General features: G+C 36.6%; 1 protein-coding gene across 2 annotated transcripts in view; it reads left to right on the forward strand.

Annotated features, from left to right (window-relative positions):
- DIAPH1 (diaphanous-related formin 1) overlaps positions 1 to 11,388 on the forward strand; it is a 173,711-nt gene that overhangs the window by 67,829 nt on the left and 94,494 nt on the right. For both annotated transcript variants that reach the window (XM_006891133.1, XM_006891132.1), the window contains 8 exons: positions 2,969 to 3,070; positions 3,437 to 3,567; positions 3,766 to 3,852; positions 6,527 to 6,590; positions 7,217 to 7,356; positions 8,882 to 8,990; positions 9,400 to 9,510; positions 9,685 to 9,803. In XM_006891133.1, the coding sequence (XP_006891195.1) occupies positions 2,969 to 3,070; positions 3,437 to 3,567; positions 3,766 to 3,852; positions 6,527 to 6,590; positions 7,217 to 7,356; positions 8,882 to 8,990; positions 9,400 to 9,510; positions 9,685 to 9,803 (863 nt within the window). The remainder of the gene's footprint in view (positions 1 to 2,968; positions 3,071 to 3,436; positions 3,568 to 3,765; positions 3,853 to 6,526; positions 6,591 to 7,216; positions 7,357 to 8,881; positions 8,991 to 9,399; positions 9,511 to 9,684; positions 9,804 to 11,388) is intronic.

Below are 11,388 nucleotides of genomic sequence, written 5' to 3' on the forward strand. Positions count from 1 at the left end.
GGGTCACTATGAGTCGCAGGCGACTCAGACGGCACATAACAACAACAACAACAACATATCATATCATATCATATATCACTATATAATTATCTTATCTTATATTATCTCTGGGATAAGCCTAAATAGATAAAAATGTTGAAGTATTCATAGTCCTCTCTATACTTCATCTCTATATTTCTTCAAAGAAGAAACTGAAGAATGAGTAGGCGATCTTCTATGTAATGGTGAATCTGGAAAGAGAATTCTGATGCTTTGATCACTCATACTTTCCTTCCCATAGCTGACCATCCAGTGAGTTTTCAGAACCTACAAGTCACACAGGAGGATATTGACTACTATCTTTCTCCCTCGGAGCAACTGTGATTGAAACTGCCTGCCTTTGGGTTGGCAGCACAATTCCTTACCCACTGAGCCACCAGAGTTTCTATAATCACTGCAAGACATTTAGAGATTGCAACTGAAAACAGTTGAGTAATGAAGTATATATGAATTTGACTGACTTTGCTTTCCTCAGTGAGGAAGAGACCATATTAGTGTTAAGCCTTGAAAAGTTTTAATTATAAGCTTACAAATTTCATAAGACCAGTATATTGATTCTGCTGCTGGTCCCCAAACTTTATGACTACTCAGCTAGATAATGCCCAACAACAATTGGTCATCCTCACATTAGAATGCAGGTTGCTTTCTTTCCATGTCCCCAGAGATATTTCATGCTTTTACCATGGGTTATAAAGAAGGCTTCTCTGGGTACCCTGAACTCTTAATTTTTTGTCACTCTTCTTTCAAAAAAATACTAATATACTGGAAATCAAAAGACAGAACAAAACTATCTTTTTTTTAAAGACAGCTTAGATCTTTATTGTTCATTCTTCCCTTTATAGTTCTGCAATTCAATCAAACATTTTTTACAAAAAATAATGCAACTGTTATGAGAAGAAAATAACATTGTTGTGTGGACTGTAAATGTTTAGTCATAAGATTCTATCCACAAAGCTGTATTCTGTTTATAAGAAACAAAACACTAGTTTGTTGTATAGATATACAATTACAGACTTAAATAGAAATTAATGGCATAACTTAGTTAGAAGCATGAGTTTTAGAGGTAGTAGATCTGAGTTCAAACTCTCTTTGCTTTCTAACATTAGGTAATTTTTTCATCTTAACTAAGAACAACATAGTATATACCTTATAAGGTGTTTATATTTGAAACCCTTAACGTAGGCAGACAACTGTCATTACTGTTATTTTTTTTGCTTTAAGCATAGTCTTAACATACCAGTTATGTAAAAAACCTGAGGATATGTTCTATTAAAACATTCTTTTGACCATGGATTGCAAATATAGATGCCTTTTTGACACAGCAAGTAGCATAGAAAAGCAGAGTTCTGAACCGATTTGAACTGTTTTTAGTCAGGGCTCAAAAATGACGTTAGAGGGGGGCAGGGTCGGGGTCGAGGGGGATTGTATACCAACGAAGAAGTTTATCTTTTGCTTTTCAAAGAGAGGAGCAAACTGGGAGTAGGGAGTAAAGAAAAAAGTGCAACAATGAATGAATGAAAATCCAAAATCTCTGTAAATGTTCATTAAAATTAGTAAGATAAAATTTAAAAAAAATGAAGTTAGAACAGGATTGAATTTTGAAAATCGACCAAGGACAATGGGGAAAATTACTGGTCAAAGCTCTGAAATGGGAGACTGGGAAGGGGCGTAGTGAACCCCTTTTGGGAGCCTGATATGAAAAATGGGATTATTACCAGAGTGGTAGAGAGCAACACACAAAGTAGCAGAGTTAGCACCATCTTTAAGCTGGTACTGTTGTTTCGGATGTTGCTGGGGAAGAGAGGGGTTGTTGTGCAGCCCATGTTGCTCTTGTGTAAGAGGAAGGTTAAGTTTCTAACAAAATATTGACCCATAATTTTTACTATTCTGGTTCACCTGTATTTTACGAATTTGAATCCAGTCTTGTTTTGCTCTGTTAGCTGGGAAGAACTGGTTTGAAGTCATGTAAATAAGTTAAACAAGCTAGTTAGAACATGCTAGAAAAAGTGGAAGAAACTAGTAAATTGAAGGTTATTTGACATTTGTGTTAGAAAGGGCAGCCACAAGTCCTTTTCAATAGACAACTCAGTTCTAGCAGAGAATATTAGCTCAGTATTCTGGATGCTTCTGTTTTCCAGAAGCCAGAAATTTGTATGTTTTTGTGAAGTCTTCCAGATTTAAAATGTTGAACTTGTCAGGTAAAACATGCCTTATCTTTAGATTAGGTGACAAAGAGCTACCACTTTGCAACTTGACTATTCAGATGATCTGAAAAAGGGGAGAAAAATAGGGAATTAAGTCTGAAAAACTTCAATCTATTATTGTTACTTGAAAGCAACAAGTCTTCCAACCCCCTACGCTAAGAGGAAATATACTATGTAATTTATTTCTATATACATACTTACCATAGGCTCAAGCAGAGCCTTCCCCCCCCCCCCAGAAAATACTGTAAGTTATGTCTGTGGAGTGGCTTTTGTTTGAGCAATTTCCAATTATTCTGATGCAAAGAGTTTGTATAGGACTGAGTTAACCACAAATAAGAGTGACGGGGACCTGGTGTTGGTGTTTGGATCATGCCACTTATCCAGTGCTTCAATTTGGAAAGGAAGGTGGGTCTGCAGTACACAAAAAAATTTCTTTCAACAGTACAAAACAAATATTTCATCTATTTTGAGTCCATTTTTGTTAGGAAAAAGGTATGTGTATATATGTATGAAAATGTCTGTGGCATAGTAAAATACTAACCACATTTATCCTCAAGGGATTTCCATCATCTGTAATAGCTTTAAATAGGAAAATGTTATTTTTTTCAGTAATTGTTCAAACATATTCACTAAAAAGATTACTAAATATTACAGTAAAAAACCTATAAGGCATTTGAGGCAATTTTTTTGTGTTTTGAGTTTTTAATTTTTGTTTCATTTACCAGGTGGATATGAATCTGAATGAGGAGAAACAGCAACCTTTGAGAGAGAAGGACATTATCATCAAGAGGGAGATGGTGTCCCAGTACTTGCACACCTCTAAGGCTGTGAGTTCTGGGGCAGGTATCTGTAACGTGGAAACTATGCCTTTATCTTAAACCCTTAGATGACTGTTTGTTTTGTGAATTTTATGTGATATTTTCTGTCTTTATCCATTCTGTTTCCTTCTATTGTATATCCCCTTCGATTTTTACTCTCTCATTTAAGTTAACCATTCTTGTGTACTTTTTTCCTAATTAATATTTATGAAATACTTATGGGGAATGGGATGAGAAATTCTGTCTCGTCTGTTTGATGGTCTGTATGATGTTTGTCTACCCTAATCCATCACTGATGCTGCAGTGACTAACATTAGTCCCCAGTTTGTGACTGGGTCCAGTGTGTACTGATCTCTCTTTTTGCTTCTTATCTAGGGCATGAGCCAGAAGGAGAGCTCTAGGTCTGCCATGATGTACATTCAGGAGTTGAGGTCAGGCTTGAGGGATATGCCTCTGCTCAACTGTCTAGAGTCCCTTCGTGTCTCTCTCAACAACAACCCTGTCAGGTGAGGATTCTGAGGAAGTAGCAGGATTAGAAAATGATGTTGGAGTACACTGGAGGAAATGAAAGATAAAGGAGTCAAGCAAGTTTGATAATGGTCTGCATTTGGAGTAAAAGAGTTATGAGGATAAACTTTTTTTTTGTGACTAACTACCTATTGCCTGGATTGAATATTGTGTTGTCTTTGTGTTGTTCCTTACAGTTGGGTGCAAACCTTTGGTGCTGAGGGCTTGGCCTCCCTGTTGGACATCCTTAAACGACTTCATGATGAGAAAGAGGAAACTGCCGGGTGAGAACTTCCAAGTCCTGTCATCTTCTAGGTGGAGGGTAGTAAGAGAGTGAGTTTTCTCTGAAGGAGAAAAGAACAGTTAAATGTAAAATTATGGACCAGGTGAATATGTTATTAGATAAGAATAGGATTTATTATAAGGGTAACAAGAGGATAAATAATGATTATAGATACAAGAAAAAGAGGGGAGGAGCTTGAGTTTAAAGGTTTCATTCAACTTTAAATTTTGTTTTCATATATGTACAGTTTTTAATTTTACTAGTTTATTTACAAAGTTCAAATATATTGTTTTCCCGAACAGATTCTTCCAGTTTCCCTCACCCCCCATCAAATTATACAACTCCATGATTAATCTCTGCTTACACATCCTCATCCCTCGGCTTCCACCCTCCTCTCCACCTTAGATCCTTATACTCATTCTACAATAATGGTTTTATACAGTTATTTGTCCTTGTGGACTGAGTTTGTTCACTCAGCATAATGCTCTCCAGTCCCTCCCAAGTTAGGTAATAATTTACAAAATCGTTGTTCCTGCGTGCTGTGTAGTATTCGATTGTGTGAATGTACCATAATTTCTCAGTCCATTTGTTTGTGGTTGGTCATCTGGGCTATTTCCATGTTCTTGTGAAGGTGAATAATGCTGCTATGAACATTGATGTACAAGTCTTCATTTGAGCCTCACTTCTAATTTTCTCATGGTATATTCCAAGTAGTGGAATAGCTGGGTCATATGTTCAGCTTTTGAGGAAGCACCAAACTGTCTTTCAGAATGGTTGTCATTTTACAATCCCACCAACAATGTATAAGAGTTCTTGCCACATCCTCTCCAACATTTATTACTTGCTGTCCTGTTAAAATTTGCCAGTGTTACTGGAGTGAAATGGTACCTCATTTTGGTTTGATTTGCATCTCTCTTATTGCCAGTGATTTTGAGCATTTCTTCATGCATTAGTTTGCAATTCTGATATCTTCCTCTGTGAAAATTCCTTCCATGTCATTTGCCCATTTTGTAATTGGGTTATCAGTCTTTTTCTTGTGGAGGCCCAGGAGCATTCTGTAAACTTTTGTTATTAGACTCTTGTCTCAGATGGTATTACCAAATGTTTATTCATATGTGTACATTTTTATAATGAGTTTTATTACTAAATTTGTTAAATGCTCTGTTATTACTGAAAGGTTAGTGATTTAAACACATTAACTGCTTTGTGGAAGAGAATGTTACTGGGAAAACCATGATTCTGCTCTGTGCCTCTAGAAAAACCAATCTTGGAAGAAAGGAACTATGTAGTATATACTAATATGTAGGATATAGAGAGTGTGAGCTTCCCATCTGTCTCATCATCTTGGAGACTATAGGCACTAATATAGGGAAGGAGCAGGACAGTGAACTATGAGAAGTTTATAGTATTTTCTCTCTGGTGGCCTAGTGATAAGAAGCTGCACTGCAATCCCCTATAGCATGAGATTTGAATCCACCAGCTGTTCCATGTGAAAAGGATGTGTGGTCTCCTTCTGTGCTATTTACTGCCTCTGAAAACCTACAAGAGAGTCAGCTGTGAGCTGGTTCTGACTGGAAGGCACACAACCATCACCACCACAAAATATATGCCAGATAATATTATTGTTGTTATTACATGCTGTTGAGTTGGAACTGACCTTCCAGTGAGTTTTCAGAGGCAGCAAATTGGACAGGAGGAGATTGGCCATTTTTCTCCCGTAACATAAGATGATTAGTCTCAAAACTTTCATGAAAAAAACACAAAAAAAGAATTTTTTTTTTTAAAAAAGCTATTAGTTGATCTTCTGTGATCTCCTCCTCATTTTAAGCGTCATTATATTTGGTTTTGTTTGTGCCATTTCCTTTTTTTAAAAATCAGAATGATTTCTATAAATACATAGAATATTTAGAATAAACCTTGTGTTTCAGTTAGGGAGCTGTGGGAGTTTTTTTTGGTTGGGATGTCTCTTTTTCTTTTCTTTTTTTTAGTTTTTGTTGTTTATTGTGGATTGTTTTATTATTTTATTTTTTTTTTTTTTTTTAAAAAAAGGATAACCAGTCTTCCAGCTCAAGTTCTTACTCAGTCTGGAAATAGGATCTGGTTTCATGTAGAGCTGCCCTATGATCTGGCCTGGGTCATGTCCCTTTCAGAGGTGCAGTTATATGCATAATCTGTTTCTTGATCTAGATCTAGCATTACAGTGGTCTTTAACACTGGGATAATTCCAACAGTACCTTGAACTGCCTTAGGCTACCTTGAAGCCATCTTGAACCAAAGTGACTACTTTTGGGGGACCTTTCTGAAACAATTCAAGGGCTGGCCTCCTCCATCTACCCTCCCAAATAGAAAGTTTTTATTTAGGGAGGCAAATAATAATAGATGGGATGTTATTCTGATAGAAATTAGCACTTAGGCGCTCAAGAGAGTTGAAGTAAAGTTTTAATGTAATTTTAAAAACTTGGATTGAGAGAGAATAAACCAAAGACCTTTGATGATAGAGATACTTCCTCAGCTATCTACTTGTTGCTAGGATTTAACAGCAAAGTGTTAAGTGCCAGACTTTACTTAGACAGTAGTTGAGGTGCTCCTACAATCCTTGTTTGCAAGATTGAAAATCCAGATGGGAAAGGGACAAGGAAAAAAAGAACTTCACTAATTTTGTCTTCTATCTACAGAAGCTATGATAGCCGTAACAAACATGAGATCATTCGCTGCTTGAAAGCATTTATGAACAACAAGGTAAGCTCTTTACTATTCCTATTTTAGTCTCCATCTTAACTTTATTTCCTTTCTATTGGCAAACCCACAAAAGGAACTAGGAGTATAAGATTCAAGTCTCTAACTCTCCCCTGTTAGTCTCATATGTGATTTTCGTTGCCATATATGCAGTTTCCTTTAGGCCTTTCTACATACCTACACGCGCACCGTTTCTAGCTTCTACTTCAGAGAGTTGGTTCGATTTTCTTTATCTTTTCATACTTTCTGTTACTGAGCCTTGAATTCCGTAATCTTTAACTATCATTTTGTTGGAATAATTGCTTTATTCTCTGCTTGGGTTTGTTACAGATTGCTAATACTTTAGGATCTTTTCACCTCTTTAGTATTCAAAAGATTTTCCTCTAGGAGTCCACAATTATTTGGCCCTAAGTACAAATCTCTCTTTCATTGTCTAGTATTCCCTTGGATATTTATTTATTTTGTGTTAAGGAGAAATATTCATTCTTGGAAGACATAGAATAATAATATATCATCTAGAAAGTTATTTGTCTTGCTCATTTCTGTATTAGGAAAAGTATTCTGTCCCTGAACCTGTCCCTTTCTAGATGCCTACTTTAAGCTGTCCTTCTCTGTTCTTGTTCTTCTAGTTTGGAATTAAGACAATGTTGGAGACAGAAGAAGGAATCCTGCTGCTGGTCAGAGCCATGGACCCTGCTGTGCCCAACATGATGATTGATGCAGTTAAGCTGCTGTCTGCTCTTTGTATCCTCCCACAGCCAGAGGACATGTATGCTCTTGGAATGATTTCTCTCTTCTCTGTTTCCTTTACCATTGTCTCTAGTTTAGAGGATAACTGAATTGTGTATTGCTGTGTTGGTCTTAAGTACTAGACAACACAGGTTTATTTTCCCCGAAAGTGAACACTATGAAGTTTAAAACATTCCTAAGTGATGAGGCCTGTCCTGGAGGTACCACTGAGTATTCGAGGTCTTACAGGTTGTCTTCTGTGTTTCCGTATTGTCTTTATTGATTGTATTTTTACTCCACCCCCTCATACATTTTTAAAAAAAAATTCAAATACAGAAGTTGATAAAGTAAAATTTAACAGCCTAATCCATCCACCACATCCAACTCTATATAAAGTTTATTATATCAGCTTAGTATAACCTCATAGATCTTTTTCTAAACATGTTGTTGTTATGTGCCATCGAGTCGCTTGCGACTCATAGCGACCCTGTGTACAACAGCCCTAAACTCTGCTCTGTCCTGTGCCAATCGCACTGTCTCTGACACTCCCATCCCAATTATCCCAGTCACTGAATCAATCCACCTCATAGAGGGCCTTCCCCTCCTGCGCTGTCCCTTCACCCTCCCAAGCATGGTGTCCTTCTCCAAGGAGTGGCCTCTCCTCACAACATTTCCAAAGTATGTTAGATGGAGCCTCAGAATCCTTGCCTCCAAGGAGCCACCCAGTTTAAACATACACAGACATATTTCATTTCCTTAATTCTTAGATGTCTTTCACCATCCCAAAGGATGATATTTTAGAACTGAGAAGAATGGCTTATGATTCTGAAACTAGTATGATGTGTGGAAAAAAAAAACCCCAGTAAAAACAACCCAGTAAGATGTTTAGACTTATTTTTGTGGCAGGTTCTGATTTAACAAAAACTGAGTTACAAAACAAATTTTCACACCTACTTTCCTTTTATTTAACAGTACATCTTGAACTTTTATGTTAGTATTTACAGATCTATCTTATTATCACTGGAAGTTATTCAGAATTCAATAGCATATACCATAACATATTTAACAAATCCTTATAAAGAATTGCTTGGTTCCTAGAATTTGTTTTCTACCAGCAGATTCTGGCTCCTCCTGTATATGATAAACATTTCTTACTCTTACAAATGTTATAATAAACATCTTTGCACATGTGTTATTTCATATTTATACATCAATGTTGGATGTGTTTCTAGAAGTAATTAAAATGTTGCATGTATTAAAAATGGATTGGGTGGCTTTAGATACTCCTCCAAAATTTGTACCAATTTATGCATCATAAAATAGGGATTCTAGTTTGGTATGTCAGTATTTTAGGAATGAGCATTTGGAAGTATATTTTCTAAAGAGATGGTCTTAGATTTCAGTAGATCATGTCTCCCAGTACAGGGATGAGAAGAGTGATGTGAGAAATTTAGAGCATTGATAACATTCTGTTTCCTAAGGGTTCTGTACCCTTATGTAATCTTCCTGTTATATGTGTCTGTCATGGCTCCTGGGCAGTTCTGTTTTTCTTTTTTCTTAAACAGGAATGAAAGGGTTTTGGAGGCAATGACAGAAAGAGCTGAAATGGAAGAAGTAGAACGTTTTCAGTCACTGCTAGATGGATTAAAAAGTGGGACTTCCATTGCACTCAAGGCATGTATATCCCTTGAAACTGGGCCCAAGGATAGAAATCAAGGTGCAGAGGCTTAGGTTCTTTTGATCTTTTAATAGAACACATAAAGTGGTTCCCGACTATGCATTTTATATTTAAGAATTTGTTCTGAAGAGAACATAACTAGCATACTCTTCAAGTTAAGGGAAAACAGTTCTTCTCATAAAATGGGAGAAAAGGCATATTTGTTTATAAGCTAGGAAGATGAGGTATACTCTCAAATCATTGGGTGGGTTTAGACCTCTTTGCATCATTACTATGGTAGAAAGTCATTCTTTTTTTTATATTTTGTCTTGCAAGTGTATTTGGAAGTCTTAGGAATGTAAGGAGAATGGAAGCTTGATCAGTAGGAATCAACATTGGCTTAATTGTTGAATTTTCCTATTTTAGGTGGGATGTCTACAACTGATCAATGCTCTCATCACACCAGCTGAAGAACTTGACTTTCGAGTTCACATCCGAAGTGAACTGATGCGCTTGGGATTGCATCAGGCATTGCAGGTTAGTTGAAATACTTTGTCATTAAAATGCTGGACAGGTTCCTTTCTGCTCTTACAGCCCCAGGCACCTCTTGTGTAACTTGGATTTCCAATTTTAAAAGTATTTGAAAGATTTAGGCTAACCAAATAAGACACTTCTGAGTCTCCTGATTCTTCTACTATTTGCCATTTATAGGATCTTCGAGAGATTGAAAATGATGATATGAGAGTACAGCTGACTGTATTTGATGAACAAGGAGAAGAAGATTCCTATGATCTGAAGGGACGGTTAGATGACATTCGCATGGAGATGGAATATCCTTTTAGTCACTGGATTCAGGGAAGATGAGACATTTGTTGTATTCATTTGCAGATCCCTGTATGGAGTGATGTCTGTACATCGATCAGGTCAGGGCTTGATGACTCTGAATAGGGCCTCAGGCTATGTTTTCTCAGTAAATAAGTCAGGTGTCTTTTAATTGCTGTTGGTCTTTGTTACCTTGATGTGGAGTAGAGAAATCAGTAAAGGTAATCTGAGGGTTAGTCAACATGGAAGCAACCAATAGAGTTAGAATGGACTTCCTAGAACATACATAATTAGCTTATTAAGATGTGAAACTGGTGTTTGAAGAACATATACAAGTTAGGGAGGGAGTTGAGTTATAACTTGATTTCTTGTATGTCTTCCTGGAACCAAAAGAGACAATAGTTTGATCACCTACTGGAATTTGTCACTAGTTATTCTTGAGTTTCTATGCTGCTTGGCCTTAATTTTCTTCACCTTCAGTTTGAACTTGAAGAACAAGAGCCAAAATATGACCTTAAATTTATCTTATCTGAATTTAAAAATTATCTCAAGAACAGATTTGAGGCATTAAATACTAAAGATTGAAGACCAGATAAATTGTGGGATGACATTAAAGATAGTATTCATGAAGTACCAAAAGGTCATTACAAAGACATACAAGAAGACTAAAATATATATCACAAGAGACTGAAAATTTCACCAGAGCATTGAGAAGCCAAAACTAAGGGTAGAGATGTCAAGGTAAAAGAAATGAGCAGATTTCAAAGGACATCTCAAAAAGACCAATGTATTAAAATGGAATGCGCAAAGAGCTGGAGTTGGAGAATAAGAAAGGAAGAACTCATTCAGCATTTCTCAAACTGAAAGTACTGAAAAGAAATTCATATCTCGAGTTGCAATACTGAGAAACGCTATGTAAAAAGTCTTGAATGATGCAGGAAGTATCGCAAGAAGGTAGAAGGAATACTTAGTCACTGTACAACGAATTGGTTGACACTGAAATATTTCAGGAAATATCGTATGATAAAGAGCCAGTGCTCATAAAAGAAGTTGTTCAAGCTCCATTGCAATCATTGACAAAATATAAAGCCTCAGGAATCAATAGGATACCAACTGACATTTTCCAGATAATAGACACAGCCTTGGACCTGCTCACCAGTTTGTGCCAGGACTTTGGAAGACAGCTGTTTCCATTCCCAAAAAACGTGATCCAACATAATGTGGAAACTACTGAATAATATAAATATCACATGCAAGCAAAATATTGTTGAAGAACATTAACATGTTGCCGCAAATTATGGCAAATGTGTTTCTAAGCATGGTCGTCAATTTTAAAAGTGTGCGGCAATGTGTTAAAACATTATTAGAACATTACTTTGAGAGAGAATGACCAAAAGTTAAAGTTGGATTTTGAAGAGCCCGTGGCACCAGGGATTTCATTGCCGATGACCAGTGGATCTTGGCTGAAAGCAGATTATTTATATTAAAACAGCCAAAATATGACTTTGATTTCATCCCACCTGAATTTCAGAATCATCTCAGGAACAGGTTTGAGGCCTTGAACACTAATGAGCGAAGACCAGATGAATTGTG

Source organism: Elephantulus edwardii, unplaced genomic scaffold (genome assembly GCF_000299155.1).
Source record: "Elephantulus edwardii isolate Elephantulus edwardi_28Jun2011 unplaced genomic scaffold, EleEdw1.0 scaffold00095, whole genome shotgun sequence".
NCBI classification, from domain to species: domain Eukaryota; kingdom Metazoa; phylum Chordata; class Mammalia; order Macroscelidea; family Macroscelididae; genus Elephantulus; species Elephantulus edwardii.